Source organism: Salmo trutta, chromosome 19 (genome assembly GCF_901001165.1).
Source record: "Salmo trutta chromosome 19, fSalTru1.1, whole genome shotgun sequence".
Taxonomy (NCBI): domain Eukaryota; kingdom Metazoa; phylum Chordata; class Actinopteri; order Salmoniformes; family Salmonidae; genus Salmo; species Salmo trutta.
The window spans coordinates 44,914,347-44,931,164 of NC_042975.1; the positions used below are offsets into that span (position 1 = coordinate 44,914,347).

General features: G+C 42.5%; 1 protein-coding gene across 1 annotated transcript; it reads right to left on the reverse strand.

The window, feature by feature from the left end:
- Nucleotides 1–521: 521 nt before the first annotated feature.
- si:dkey-17o15.2 (UAP56-interacting factor) lies at nt 522–8,190 on the reverse strand. The gene is made up of 11 exons (XM_029701229.1): nt 8,020–8,190; nt 4,442–4,534; nt 4,183–4,341; nt 3,476–3,640; nt 3,216–3,352; nt 2,990–3,075; nt 2,049–2,139; nt 1,709–1,755; nt 1,536–1,610; nt 1,275–1,377; nt 522–1,127 (listed from the first exon to the last, which is right to left on the reverse strand). The coding sequence occupies exons 3-11, from the start codon at nt 4,292–4,294 to the stop codon at nt 999–1,001; spliced, it is 945 nt and encodes a 314-aa protein (XP_029557089.1). The 5' UTR covers nt 4,295–4,341; nt 4,442–4,534; nt 8,020–8,190; the 3' UTR covers nt 522–998.
- Between the last annotated feature and the right edge of the window lie 8,628 nt (nt 8,191–16,818).

Sequence of the window (16,818 nt, forward strand, 5' to 3'; positions counted from 1 at the left end):
TGGTGGCAGCATCATGCTGTGGAGATGTTTTTCAGCAGCAGGGACTGGGAGGCTAGTCAGGATCGAGGCAAAGATCAACAGAGCAAAGTACAGAGAGATCCTTGATGAAAACCCGCTACAGAGCGCTCAGGACCTCCGACTGGGGTTAAGGTTGACCTTCCAACAGGACAACGACCCTAGGTACACAGCCAGGACAATGCAGGTGTGGCTTCGGGACAATTCTCTGAATGTCCTTGAGTGGCCCAGCCAGAGTCCGAACTTGAACCCGATCGAACATCTCTGGAGAGACCTGAAAATAGCTGTGCAGAGAATGGGAGAAATTCCCCAAATACAGGTGTGCCAAGCTTGTAGCGTCATACCAAAGAAGACTCAAGGCTGTAATCGCTGCCAAATGTGCTTCAACAAATTACAGAGTAAAGGTTCGGAATACTTATTTAAATGTGATATTTCCATTTTTTATTTTTAATAAATTAGCAAACAATTCTAAAAAACAGTTTTTGCTTTGTCATTATGGGGTATTGTGTGTAGATCGATGAGGATTTGTTTTGTTTGTTATCAATTTTAGAATAAGGCTGTAACCTAACAAAATGTGGAAAAAGTCAAGGGGTCTGAATACTTTCCGAAGGCACCGTAGATGCCAACCCCATTAACAAGTGCTATAAATACTTTGGGTAACAGGCTGAGATCACTGTCCTAACTTCACATGATAGTTCCCAAAATAAATGTGTGTCTACTGTCTATATGAAGAGTATATAAATCTGTGTAGCCTGTCACTTCAGCTCTTTATCACTTGTAATTTAATTAATTGAATGTCTAGACTTTTTCCCGAGGTCAAAACATTTTGTAAACAAGAAAAGTAACTAAATGTGTGCCATACATACTAAAATAAACATCAGTATAAAGTGTCTTCAAAATGTGAGCATATTGGAAGGGTTAAGAGGGTGATTAATGAGATGCTTTTGATATAGGCTACAGACAGCACAGGTCCTCAACAATGATCACTGTAGGATGACAGTCCGGCCTTCTCGACCTCTGCCTCTTCCCCTGCCACTGCCCCTCTGTGGACCCTGTCCTGGGCCTGCCCAGATCCTCATACCAGTGAAGCGGTCATTGAGGGTCACTCCCGTCTGAAAACCAGGAAACAGTCATGGTGACATATTCATTATTTATAAGGAGAAGGTAGCTGGTGGAACGACAGAATTAGACTCTTAATTTCATAGGATCTCTATGCTAAAGACATCGACATGTTCTAAACACTGGTAATGGCATATCACCTGATTTATAGTGGCCTTGAAGTTAAATCTGAGAGGGATGCCTTTGGGCTGGGGGGACGCCCCTGATGGACTGGATCGGTCCATCACTGTGGCCTGCTTGGCCCTGAGAGAGATCAGGTAAAGACACAGGACAGATAAGGATTAGCTTTTGTAGCCTATCTGAATACACATAATTAGAAATAAAACGTTTTTTGTACAGAACCAACAAAGGCCTTTCCGTAAAACATGGCTGCAGTGTGTACTAATGTATGTGCAACTCACGTGGGCTCTGAGTTGGCTTTGGAGTTGGGCAGTGACACCGTCAAGGTAGAAACACCGGAGGGCGCCTTTTTCCAGCTATTGCAGGTAATGTTATGAGAACATATAATTATGAGCAATACTACCAATATAATTTGGTTTATTTGTCACAAGCAACCACAGTGATGTTATCTCACCTTCTAACCTTTTGGTACTTATCAATTTTTCCATTTGCTGCAGGAAACTAGAAGGAGGGGAAGATGATAAATGTACATGTAAGGGTTTCTTTTACTATTATTCTGTGTATTCATTCAGATGAATTAGTAGGTATTAGACACCGTACTAAGATCATCTATTGCAAACCATAAAAAAAACAGTATTCATTGAACAGTACACAGTAATATGCCTTGTTTTACTCATGCTGAACATGACCTCTGTTTGCATGGCTCTTACTGTAAGTGTGGTGATACTGTACATTCATTCCTCTGAATAGCAAGGTTGTGTATAAGTATTATAAATGTGAAAATAACAAAATACCCCTCTGTTTAGGATGAATGGCTTCCCACCGCCCTGTCTCTGTTTGGGCTGGAATGGTGGCTTCTTCTGCCCTCTGAATTGGGGAGGAGGCCTAATACGGTGACACAGAATCATGCCCATAAAGAGACTGTACAAATCAAATGAAAAAGACAAACAATATCCCTAGCGATATCCCTAAAAGTGCATGGAATTGTGAACAAATGGAATCAATGTGTTTCACAAATAAACCTATCTATGAAAATCATATGTCATAACTCAGTAAATTGCTAATATAATTTTCTGTATTGGAAGAACAGGAGTCTAGGCCTTCATACATTTACATAAGACTAGAGTAGGTTCCCAAAGCTCAAGTCCATCTGACCCTGAAGCTACTAATTTGAATGTTTCTGAACTGCATAACTGATGTACAAATCCTGTGTTTACACAAACATAACGACATACATACACATCATGTATATACTATACACACATAAAACCCATGCATACACATAATGTATATACTATACACACATAAAACCCATCCATACACATAATGTATATACTATACACACATAAAACCCATGCATACACATAATGTATATACTATACACACAAAACGCATGCATACACATCTTGTATGTACTATACACACATAAAACCCATGCATACACATTATGTATATACTATACACACATAAAACCCATGCATACACATCATGTATATACTATACACACATAAAACCCATACATACACACACATGTATATATTATACACACATAAAACCCATGCATACACATCATGTATATACTATACACACATAAAACCCATGCATACACATCATGTATATATTATACACACATAAAACCCATGCGCTCAGAGAGAAGGAAAGCCCTGTCAGAGTCTAAGAGAATCTTATGCGTTATAAATGTGCTGTGATAATGCATTAAGCAAACATGCTGTACCTTCTCAAAGCCCCTGGGGGACCTCTGTATGGTTGATAAAATGCACCCTTGAACAACGGTTTACGTTTTCCAAACTGTGCTCCTTCCTGAAGGGAAAAAACCCCAAACAATTACCTTTTGTCACATCTGACCAATAACTTGGACTAAACAGTGTGTGCACTTACTACAATGCATCATATTCACATATTGGAAAAGTGCAAATGTCAGTCATTTTCTGTGCACATACCTTTGTGTTCAAAGGAGGTCTTTTTAAAGGGCTCACACCTTTGAGGTGATGTGCTCCAAAAGGAGTCTTTCTGAGATATGGCTTTACTCTGTAATAGCCAGGAATAGGGGGTGCCATGTAACGCGATTTGTAGGGTCCTAAAAAAAAAATAGTTATAGTATAATCAGCTAATTTCTCCAAGAGTGTGATGATATGGTAATGATGAATGTCTTCATATGGAGGGATATGCAAGCGATGAGTGACCAATATAGTAGGCGTACCTTGTTGGAATTGATAAGGGCCACGTCTGAAAGGAAATGTCCACTGTTGTCCTGCCCTGTCCAGTTTCTTGAGGACAGTGTTTTTGTTTGTGGTACGTCGGTCCCGAGCCTTGTTGGCAGCCTTATTTGCCTTGTTCTCTTTTTTGTTCAGTTTGATGATGTCATCTGGGAACAGGGAAGTAAAGCTGTGTTTCAGATGAGAGTAGTCACTGACAATTGAAGCATGCACTCCAAGCTGAAATCACTCACTTTAACGTGTCACTTGAGAAGCTGAATCCATTACGTGTAAGGGGAGCTAATGGGGTCCAAAATTACAGTGGCATTATGTCTGCGATGTTCAACTCAATATGACAATAATGGATGAGCTCCCCTAAGATCTCAACTGGATGGTGTTTTAATAGCAGGTCTACATCTCCATTAAAGGACTACAGTTTAAAGTGGCATATAACATAAAGACTAAAGGGCAATAAGAAATCAGATTGTTGACGTGTAGGCTATGTAACATGTGGTGTAGGTCCATATCACACCAAGATGCCTACTTGTGTCGAATGCATTTTGTTTTATTGTTCAATAAGATTGAATAATAAAGCAATTATTGTTGCACTATGGAACATATTAAGACATGAACTTGACTATGCTTTGTTTACTGGAGCAACATTTGATTGGTTAACACGCATACTGCAAAGAATCATGAGAAAATGTCCAACCTAGTGACAAGTCAATCTTCTCCGATGTGCGGGGCTCTTGCGGATCTGACTCCTCCATAGCAGTGGGTTCAGGTTTGACAGTGGCTGCATCTGCAGTGGTTGTGATGTCCATTATTCCTGTGTCGCACGCAGGGGCAAAACTTTGACGCCCTGTATGGACTTCTCACTTATTATGGTCTCAAATGTACCCTATATCTTCCTCCACGAGTAAAGTAATGATAATGCTCAAAAAAAAGATTATACACTATATTTTACTCACACTTTTCTCATACATTGGGGCCCTCTTGCTCCTAGGCAGCTGGTAAAGTTTGTCTGCTGTGCTGATAATATCCAGAGAAGAGGCAACCCAACCCTGTAATGAATTCAACCAACTGCATGACAGAGCCTAAAATGAATTCAACCAATTGCATGACGGAGCCTAAAATAGCTCATGTTCTAACAGTCGAGTTAGGCCTCTAGGCAAGCAAAACATTTGGTAGACCTTTTACAAAGTAAGCCTAGACACTGTGCAACAGAGGTCTTTCTGCAGGTTCAGTATGTTTCATTAGACATCACAGTGTGATTATTAATGATAGTAATAGTAGTCTCACTATCAGCAACATTATCTTACGGTACATTTATGTCGGCCTGTCAGCTTTGCCTTTTTGGAGACAGAGGGTTAATCAAACCACACAATTTAGTTTTGGTGGGAAATACATAGTTGTGATTAGTTCCAGGTGCAAAATGTTCATATGCCTAATCATACAGGTCTGTATTGGGACCTGTTAATAACTCCAATAGTTTATAGACAGGTCATGGCACCGACGTGATTATGTTCCCTTCTCCCTGATAAGAAAAGGCATGTACCTCTATTCCAAAAGGTCCGGTAGGCCACAGAGGTAAAATTAGTTTTATATCAGATATTAGGTGAATATTCCATTTTCTCATCAATAGCTATTGAACCAAGCATTCCATGACTATGAAGAAGGCATATTCTGTATCTGTATTTTATTTTTTATAATACGATTTAGGATTTCAATCTTCAATAGCTCTTACACAAAGCATGACATGACTATGAAAATTAAATATTATTCTTACACAAAGCATGCCATGATTATGAAAATGATATATTCTGAATCGGGGGATGATGGACATAAATTCACTTATATCTTTGAATTTTGTAGCGGGAATACATTTTTTCTTCTAAATAAAAAAAAAAGCTATGGATTTCTGTATAATATTTCCTAGGATTTTTTACCTGCAGCAAACCAGTGGATCATGCTGGAAATAACGGTAAAAGCAAACTGCCCCCTCCAAAAAAAAACGAGCAAAAAGCATGGCCCGAATCGTGGTTCAAGTCTCAAATGCTGCGTTTACACAGCCAGCCCAATTCTGATCTTTTTTCCACTAATTGGTCTTTTGACCAATCACATCAGAGATGTCAAAAGACCAGTTAGTGAAAAAAAGATCAGAATTGGGCTGCCTGTGTAAATGCAGCCAGATACGGCTGAATAGTGGTGCATGTACGGAATACCCCTGTGTTGTACAGTTTTTAAACTGCTAGATGGCACCACCTCTGCTGAAAGTTGACAGAGGAAGTTAACTGTTTCAAAGGGTAACGTGAGCATAAAGCCCATTTTCCAATCGTTTTTTTAGTCTCAGAGTAAAACAAAGTAAAACACACCAATCCCAGTCCTAATTTCAAAGTAGCAAATCTCACTAAATCTGGTTGTGAAACTGAGCCAAATATTTTGACCTATTTGCAACTTCAGTACCTAAATGTTCTTGCTGCTCCCACAGGATATCCTAAAGCTGAAAGTAGAAACTGGGTTCAAAAGCTCTCATAGGGGCTTGACAATTTTGTTGGGTGTTATGCTGGCCCAAAGATTCCATGGCCACAATAAAACTAAATAATGCATGATAAATAATGTCATGGTAATTTTAATGCCAAGTTGGAGAATAGTTTGCCTCACTATGGCTCTGTCCCTACCTAATATTGATGTTGCTGCTAATGGGCTAAGGGATGCTTTCCCAGACACTGATTGAGCTTAGTCCTAGAGTTAAAAGCAAGATCAATGGAGATTATTCATTTAAAGGGCTTTTTAGTCTAGGACTAGGCTTAATCTGAGTCAGGGAAATCTGATCAGTTGTACCACAGGTACCCTTTACTTTCATCTAGTGTTTTTTTTAGACATCTCCTGGTGCAATGTATATAGTGTTGCATATTGCTGTATCTGTTTACCATTTACGGTTGTATTGCTCGCTTCTTGATAGTATAGGTTGCTTGTACTAACACTACATTTAACATGTGTTTTGGTAGAGATACAGTACATTTATAAAATGACTTGTACTATTTTTAAGAATCTCTGTCAGTATGACATCTAGTGGCCTTTTTGGGTTCTTCAATTATCCGCTGGTGTCTGAGGTCTTTGTGTGGCCTTGTCTGCCCGCTAATGTTTGTGGAGATACACTTGAAAATGAAAGGTCAGGCTTGAATGCATTGAGTTGCAGATTCTACAAGTCATCTTGGCTATTAGGCAATACATCAACAATAGGAGCGCAAGCCTTAAAACAGCAATAATACTACCACCGCGGTGCGACAATATAATGAAATGTGTGGTTTAAAGCGTTGGACCAGTAACTCGAAAGGTCGCTTGTTCGAATCCCCAAGGCAACTAGGTGAAAAATCTGTCGATGTGCCCTTGAGAAAGACATGTAACCCTAGTTGCTCTGGATAAGAGTTTATGCTAAAATCTAATATACATTTTCTAGTGCATTTCTTTAATGCAATTCAGCCAATACATTGGTCCAGAAATGACAACACACATCCCCCGGGGTCTGGCTTCCCTGCCTCATAAGCTCTCACTGACCATACAGTCTTTTATGATCTACAAAAAGCCTTTTGGGACAGATAGAGGATCAGTTTTTACTATGTTGTATTGACAATGGAGACCTTCTCAGTGATCAATCTGCCTTCCTCAGGCTTTGAGAATACACGCCTACATTATTGTCACAGCTGTCGTAGGAATGAGAGGGCCAAGGTGCAGCGTGTGTGTCGGTCCACATTTTATTTACTCTGTGAACTATGCAATAAATAAACAAAACGTGATGCAGAGGTGAAACACTACTCAAAAATAATCACACACAAAACCCAGGAAGAAAAACCCCTACTTAAGTATGATCTCCAATTAGAGACAACGAGGACCAGCTGCCTCTAATTGGAGATACAAAAACTAGAACCTAAGAACATAGAAATAGAACACATAGAATAAACCCCCCCTGTCACGCTCTGACCTACTCTACCATGGAAAATAACAGCTTACCATGGTCAGGACGTGACTGTACCCCCCCCAAAGGTGCAGACTCCAAATGCAACTAAAACACAAAAATAAAAAAATAAGGGAGGGTAACCAGTGTCTATGGCGGCTCTGGTGCAGTACCCAGAACCTTATCATCCAGCGCATTGTTACGAATCCCTTTGGCCCTGCAGTCTAGGCTGGATGGCAACGAAACCCGTAACGTAACTCATGCAAATTATAACAGTGAAAAGTGATAACAAAAACCACAGACAACTTAAATTTACCATCAAACTCTATTGGTTTATTGCCTAAACACACAGTAATGGGGTGTGGGAAGAGGGGCTGAGCTGGCCCCACGAAAGAAACAATAATCCAAAAACACCCCTAAGCTAGACTAGCCTATTTCAATAACCAAAACTACAGTGGGTGGTCCGCCCAGTTCTAACTAGTGCATTTAGACACTGTATTCCTACGTGTAATGTAGGCCCATGGGTGACTGGTCTTTGTACCCCCTTTTCACACCATTAAACAAACAGTCAAACAACAAAATAATACTCACAGGTACCGGACAAATGTGACATGTATGGGCAAAAACAAACGATCTGCATACAAAGAGAGAGAGAGCTTGAGACAGAGATTTAACAGAGAGATCGAGCTTACAGAGAGATTGAACTGTTGAGAAAACTACTGACTGGGTTTTTAAACCAAGGGAAAGGGGATGTGATTGGTTGAGGGAAAAGGAGCAGGTGTCTTGGTTGGTGAATGATGATTGTCACCTGTGAGGGGAGAAGGAGAGAAAAGAAACACAGGATACACACTTCCTGTATCCGTAACAGCATCCTCCAGTAGAGGAGGCGGCTCTGGTTTGGGGCGTAACCCCCGCTCCGCCCGCTGATCCCTCTGCTTCTGTGCCACCGGACCGTAGATCATTGCCGGAGGTTTCGGGCTGCAGGCTATCGCCGGAAGCTCCGGACTGGGAGCTGTCGCCGGAAGCTCCAGACTGGGAATGTGCACTGGAGGCCTGATGCGTGGGGCTGGCACAGGTGACGCCAAACTAGTAACATGCACCTCAGGGCGAGTGCGGGGAGCAGGCACAGGACGTACCAAGCTGGATAGACTCACTGGAGGCCGGGTACGTGGGGCAGGCACAGGATATACTGGGCCGTGGAGGCTCACCGGAGGTCTTGAGCGTATAGCTGGCACAACCAATCCTGGCTGGATGCTTACTTTTGCCCGGCAAACACGGGGAGCTGGCACAGGACAAACTGGGCTGTGAACACGCAGTGGCGACAGTGCGCAGCGCCGGCGCAGGATATCCTGGACCGAGAAGGCGAACTGGAGACCAGGAGCGCTGAGCTGGCACCACCCTTCCTGGCTGAATGCTCAACCTAGCACAGCGAATGCGGAGCGCGGGCACAGATCACACCGGGCTGTGAATGCGCACTGGCAACACAGTGCGCATTACCGCATAACACGGTGCTTGCTTCTTCACTCACTCCACCTGGTAAGCACGGGGAGTTGGCTCAGGTCTCCACCCCGACTCTGCCAAACTCCGTGTGCCCCCCCCAAAAAAATGCCTCTCGCACTTGCCTCGTGGTTGGTATAGTGCCTCATAATAACGCTGCTTTTGCTGCCACAATCTCCTCCCTCGGGCAGCGATACTCCCCAGCATGACTCCCGGGTCCTTTCCCATCCAGAATCTCCTCCCAGGTCCATCCCTGATCCCGCTGCTTGGTCCTTTGGTGGTGGGTGATTCTGTCACGGCTGTCATAGGAATGAGAGGACCAAGGTGCAGCGTGTGTGTCGGTCCACATTTTATTTACTCTGTGAAACTATGCAATACATAAATAAACTGAATAAACAAAACAACAAACCATGACGCAGAGGTGAAACAAACACTACTCAAAAATAATCACACACAAAACCCAGGAAGAAAAACCCCTACTTAAGTATGATCTCCAATTAGAGACAACAAGGACCAGCTGCCTCTAATTGGAGATCATCCCAAACAAACCAACATAGAAATACAAAAACCAGAACCTAAGAACATAGAAATAGAACACATAGAATAAACCCCCCCTGTCACGCCCTGACCTACTCTACCATAGAAAATAACAGCTTACCATGGTCAGGACGTGACAATTGTCCATAACTTTTATGTGTAAGTGCACCCGGTCATCTGTTTGTTGGTTGTGACTGTCGGTTTGAAGCCTGGCTGACGTGACCCAAATGACCACACAGTAAGGAAGAGCTGCGACTCACTGGTCTGGACAGGAGGCCGTTTGTTAATACAATATTCGCTCAGAAATTGTGCAGACTCATTGATTGATTCTTTCAAAAATGTAGTTTTTTTCTGGGGGGCTGTGTGTGGCTCTGCCTGTGGGTGTTTGAGTGAGAAAGACACAGAGGAGAACCAATCGGTAAAAGAGCACAGCCCCCTTTATTATCAACAGATCGTGCTGACAACATTAAAAGAGCCTTTCCAGACCCTGAAGTCAGGAGGACTTTGAATTAGGCGTCAGCCAGGCTAGTAGGTTCGGGCCTTTGGCTATGAATCTCTTTTACTCTAATCCATAAGCATGCAGAGCCGCAGCAAACCTCTCATATTACACTTCTTTGGAAAAGACCCAGTGAGACAGTGTAATTACAATTTTTTTAGGTTAAACTATATTGCGCATGGTTGTTAGTGGCCTACAGGATTAATCTGCATTTGAGGTTAAGGTAAACTACCCCTAAAGAACAAAGGTTGGGCCTCTAATCACTATTTGAACTGGACCAGGTCAATCGTGTTCCTGAGGTGGGTAACACATTACTGCCAACAACTGGATGAAAAATCAGTAACTTCAACCCTTGTCAGATTTAAGAAACTGTTCATTGGATACGTTATTGTTCAGACACTACCAACACATTCATAAACATGACAACGCAGCCTACATCCCATTTTGACACTTCATCCAAAGTGCTTGACCCTAAGATTTTAAAACAGCCCTAAAAACAGGTGATGCTAGCTGAAGTGGATGGTGAATGTATTTGACAAGTTTTGAATACAGGAGCAAGAGGCAGAGGGAGTTTCTTCAACCAAACCCATCTACACCCATCTATCCACTTTCATCCCATATGCCAACATCCATCTATACAAGTGCCGTGTCAACTTTCTGTAAAAAAAAATGTTTAATCAAAGAGCAGTTGAAGAAGAGAGCAGAATTTAGGACGAGGGGTTTGCCAAAAGCAAAGCAACTTCCCCTGATGTATCCTGGAGAGAAAGAGAGCATGGGGCAGTCGAGGGATCATTTGAATTCTGTGAGGGACGCAGTATTTTAAAAGGTAAATAGCCTGATGTGGACAACCATTCACAGGCAAACAATTTGAAAGTGTCTAGGAGTCATCTATAGGTAATACCACACAACATGAGAGCGACATACTTTGAGGGCATCATGCCTAACAGCAAGTGTAGAAGAAGAAGGGACTGTCCTTGAAGGACAGGGAAGGAGAAGAGGGTCTCAGCTGAAGTCCAAGCATTCTAAAATGTTCGGTCCAGTTGTCCCTCAAACAGTCCTGCAGGTGCCAAACCTCTTACATCTAGGGGGCAGTAATTTCACGGCTGGATAAAAAACGTACCCGATTTAATCTGATTATTAGTCCTGCCCAGAAACTGGAATATGCATATAATTATTAGCTTTGGAGAGAAAACACTCCAAAGTTTCTGAAACTGTTTGAATGGTGTCTGTGAGTATAACAGAACTCCTATGGCAGGCAAAAACCTGAGATGCTTCTGTTCAGGAAGTACCCTGTCTGAACATTTCTTGCCCTTCTTGATTATCTCTATCGTTTACAAAGGATCTCTGCTCTTACGTGACACTTCTCACGTCAACAATGGAGTCTCACAGCCCGGGAAAAACAGGAATGATGTAATTCAAAGCCCTGGCTGAAGCACACGAGAGCAAAAGCTGAGTGGTCAGTCAATGGACTAAGCCTTAGGCGCGTGACACGCCCCGCCCCCGGCTTTCGGTTTTTTCCTCAGTTTACAGACAGGCAGATTCCCGGTCGGAATATTATCGCTTCTCTACGAGATAAATTGCATAAATATTGGTTTTAAACAGCGGTTGACATGCTTCGAAGTACGGTAATGGAATATTTAGAAATTTTTTGTCATATTTTGCGTCATGCTCGTGGCCGAGATTTAGCGTTGGGATAGTGTCTAGAACGCACGAACAAAACGTCGCTGTTTGGATATAACGATGGATTATTTGGGACCAAACCTACATTTGTTATTGAAGTAGAAGTCCTGGCAGTGTATTCTGATGAAGAACAAGCAAGGTAAGAACATTTTTCTTATAGGAAATGTGATTTTGGTGAAGGCTAAACTTGCAGGGTGTCTAAATAGCTAGCCCTGTAACGCCGGGCTATGTACTTACATTATTGCAAAATGTGCTTCATCCGAAAAGCTATTTTAAAATCGGACATATCGAGTGCATAGAGGAGTTCTGTATCTATAATTCTTAAAATAATTGTTATGCTTTTTGTGAACGTTTATCGTGAGTAATTTAGTAAAATCACCGGAAGTGTTCGGTGGGAATGCTAGTTCTGAACGTCACATGCTAATGTAAAAAGCTGGTTTTTGATATAAATATGAACTTGATTGAACAGACATGCATGTATTGTATAACACAATGTCCTAGGTGTGTCATCTGATGAAGATCATCAAAGGTTAGTGCTGCATTTAGATATGGTTTGGGTTTATGTGACATGATATGCTAGCTTGAAAAATGGCTGTGTGATTATTCCTGGCTGGGTACTCTGCTGACATAATCTAATGTTTTGCTTTCGCTGTAAAGCCTTTTTGAAATCGGACAGTTTGGTTAGATAAAGGAGAGTCTTGTCTTTAAATAGCTGTAAAATAGTCATATGTTTGAAAAGTGTAAGTTTTCGGATTTAGAGGAGTTTGAATTTCGCGCCCCGCCCATCATTGGATATTGGAGCAGACGTTCCGCTAGCGGAACGTGTAGATGTAAGAGGTTTTAACCAGCCTACATACTATCTGTGAGTGAACTGTGAAGATGGTCAAGACAGAGAGAAAGATAGATCAATATTCACTGTTCCATTTAAAATAGTGTAAAACTGTTCTAGAGTCATATTGTCTCAGCACGGTAGGGTTCAGCAGGGTTAGAGAGATATGTAGACTTACAGTCATGGGGCCAGGCGTATTACTTCTCATCAGGGTGTTGTAGGAGGCGGTAAAGCAGGACCTTGAGAGCGTCATGTCCACTGGATAGGGCTGAGTGACTGAACTGTTTGAATGGGTCTGTGGGTGTGAGAGAGAGGAGAAAGAGAGAGAGAAAGAAAGGGAGAGGAGAGGGAGAAAGAAAGAGATACAGAGAGAGAGAGAAGTGGTGGGTGGGGGGTCAGTAATCAAGTAATATCCGACTGGCTCCGTTTCATTGATCATCAGCCCCCCCAGACAATGGGTATGTATACATTCAGAGAAGTAGGCCAATTGCCACAACAATAGTCTTGTTCACAACTGAAGAGTATAGTCAACCTCTGCCTCTCAGTGAGTAGGAAAGGATGTTTGTATACCCATACCAATAAAAAGGCTCACTTTAACTTACTGTATTGGCTGATGGAACTAAATTAAGTTTATGATGATCTGCTCAGATGCCATACTGTGCCATACTCCTACGGGCACATTCAGCACACATACAGTCGGACACACACATACACACGGACACACGCACACACACACACACACACACACACACACACACACACACACACACACACACACACACACACACAGACTATAGCTTAATTTGATATTGTTGTATGTGTAAGCAACAGGTATGTTATCTATGCAAAGTGCCAGATAGGTAACCATTTACAGTAAATGCAGTTGATTATTACTCAGTCAATTATTACCATCAGCCAGCCAGAAGATCTAGCTAATTCAGCTACAGAAAGCAATGGCGAAATCTCACCTTTCTGCAGCAGATAGCGCTGGAAGGGCAGCTAAATCTTGTAGCATGTTGAGGTATTAACTACTACTAGCTACAGTGGTTCTTTCGTTAAAAGTTGTGCCATATTGCAGCACAGCTTGAGGGCTGTCGCAGAATTCTATGGCACTTTATTTAAGTGTCAGCCATTGTTGCCATTAATGCTAGTTATTGCTAGTTTGACCACCAGAGGGCATCTTTGAGAAGCATTTGACTGTTTTAATATTGGCTGTACTAGAGAATTTAAAACCTTTTTTTGTAAGAACATAGTATATGGGATTGATTTTGAGAAATGTAGCTTAATTCATTTGATTAATATTATGGTGTTTCTATTCCAAGAAAAACGAAAAACGAATCCCTCAGGGTTTCCGTTAGGAAAATATGGCGCTGTACAATGTGAACTTTCGGGAGTAGCCTACTAAGTGACTGTAAGTGAAGAGCAAAAATAATCCTAACATTTCCACACCCTAATTGTAGGCTAACCAATACCCAAACGTAGATTCAGTGAAAATAAAAAATCGAATTGATTTATTAAGACCAGTCCCCATGCTTGTCTCAGAGCAGCGTGAAACGGTGCTGAAATAGTTGACCACACGCGGATAGGCTATTGCTTCAAATTCTATTATAACAATTGGCTATAATAGTGTAAAGTAGACCTAATAATGCTAAAAATAATGCTTAAATAAATCAACTGCTGGTCTTTACTGTCTGCTGAACATTTTTTAATTGTATTTCATTTCCAGCGAGACTATTCCTGCCATCAACTCACTGATGGTTGAAGATGATGAGCGATCAGCAAAGGCAATCTGGGATCTGCTGGCATCACGGCTCAACATCAACATCACTCTAATCACAGTCAGAAGACAGTTGAAGAAACTTGAGTGGACTTATTGAAAGGCTCTGTAAGACATATATATATATATACACTGCTCAAAAAAATTAAGGGAACACTTAAACAACACATCCTAGATCTGAATGAAAGAAATAATCTTATTAAATACTTTTTTCTTTACATAGTTGAATGTGCTGACAACAAAATGACACAAAAATAATCAATGGAAATCCAATTTACCAACCCATGGAGGTCTGGATTTGGAGTCACACTCAAAATTAAAGTGGAAAACCACACTACAGGCTGATCCAACTTTGATGTAATGTCCTTAAAACAAGTCAAAATGAGGCTCAGTAGTGTGTGTGGCCTCCACGTGCCTGTATGACCTCCCTACAACGCCTGGGCATGCTCCTGATGAGGTGGCGGATGGTCTCCTGAGGGATCTCCTCCCAGACCTGGACTAAAGCATCCGCGAACTCCTGGACAGTCTGTGGTGCAACGTGGCGTTGGTGGAGGGAGCGAGACATGATGTCCCAGATGTGCTCAGTTGGATTCAGGTCTGGGGAACGGGCGGGCCAGTCCATAGCATCAATGCCTTCCTCTTGCAGGAACTGCTGACACACTCCAGCCACATGAGGTCTAGCATTGTCTTGCATTAGGAGGAACCCAGGGCCAACCGCACCAGCATATGGTCTCACAAGGGGTCTGAGGATCTCATCTCGGTACCTAATGGTAGTCAGGCTACCTCTGGCGAGCACATGGATGGCTGTGCGGCCCCCCAAAGAAATGCCACCCCACACCATGACTGACCCACCGCCAAACCGGTCATGCTGGAGGATGTTGCAGGCAGCAGAACGTTCTCCACGGCATCTCCAGACTCTGTCACGTCTGTCACGTGCTCAGTGTGAACCTGCTTTCATCTGTGAAGAGCACAGGGCGCCTGTAGCGAATTTGCCAATCTTGGTGTTCTCTGGCAAATGCCAAACGTCCTGCACGGTGTTGAGCTGTAAGCACAACCCCCACCTGTGGACGTCGGGCCCTCATACCACCCTCATGGAGTCTGTTTCTGACCGTTTGAGCAGACACATGCACATTTGTGGCCTGCTTGAGGTCATTTTGCAGGGCTCTGGCAGTGCTCCTCCTGCTCCTCCTTGCACAAAGGCGGAGGTAGCGGTCCTGCTGCTGGGTTGTTGCCCTCCTACGGCCTCCTCCACGTCTCCTGATGTACTGGCCTGTCTCCTGGTAGCGCCTCCATGCTCTGGACACTACGCTGACAGACACAGCAAACCTTCTTGCCACAGCTCGCATTGATGTGCCATCCTGGATGAGCAGCACTACCTGAGCCACTTGTGTGGGTTGTAGACTCCGTCTCATGCTACCACTAGAGTGAAAGCACCGCCAGCATTCAAAAGTGACCAAAACATCAGCAGGGAAGCATAGGAACTGAGAAGTGGTCTGTGGTCACCACCTGCTGAACCACTCCTTTATTGGGGGTGTCTTGTTTATTGTCTATAATTTCCACCTGTTGTCTATTCCAATTGCACAACAGCATGTGAAATGTATTGTCAATCAGTGTTGCTTCCTAAGTGGACAGTTGGATTTCACAGAAGTGTGATTGACTTGGAGTTACATTGTGTCGTTTAAGTTTTCCCTTTATTTTTTTGAGCAGTGTATATATACACACACAATTGTTCAAAAGACTGGGGTCACTTAGAAATGTCCTTGTTTTTGACAGAAAAGTTCATTTTTTGTTTATTCAAATAAAATCAAATTGATCAGAAATACAGTGCAGACATTATTAATGTTGTAAATGACTATTGTAGCTGGAAACGTCAGATTTTTTAATGGAATATCTACATAGGCGTACAGAGGCCCATTATCAGCAACCATCACTCCTGTGTTCCAATGGCACGTTGTGTTAGCTAATCCAAGTTTATCATTTTAAAAGGCTAATTGATCATTAGAAAACCCTTTTGCAATTATGTTAGCACAGCTGAAAACAGGCCCTCCGATTTGACACACTGAACTCAATCTGAGAAGTAGTTGGTGAACCAGGTGAGGCAGTCATTTGAGAAGCCAAGGCTATTGAGTCTGCCGAAAATAATGCGGTGATTGACAAAGCCTTGGCCAGGTCGATGAAGACGGCTGCACAGTACTGTCTTTTATCGATGGCGGTTATGATATTGTTTAGGACCTTGAGCGTGGCTGAGGTGCACCCTTGACCAGCTCGGAAACCAGATTGCATAGTGGAGAAGGTACGGTGGGATTTGAAATGGTCGGTGATCTGTTTGTTAACTTGGCTTTCGAAGATTTTAGAAAGGCAGGGCAGGATGGATATAGGTCTATAACAGTTTGGGTCTAGAGTGTCTCCCCCTTTGAAGAGGGGGATGACCGCGGCAGCTTTACAATCTCTGGGAATCTCAGATGATACGAAAGAGAGGTTGAATAGGCTAGTAATAGGGGTTGCAACAATTTTGACTGATAATCTTTAGAAAGAGAGGGTCCAGAATGTCTAGCCCAGCTGATTTGTAGGGTC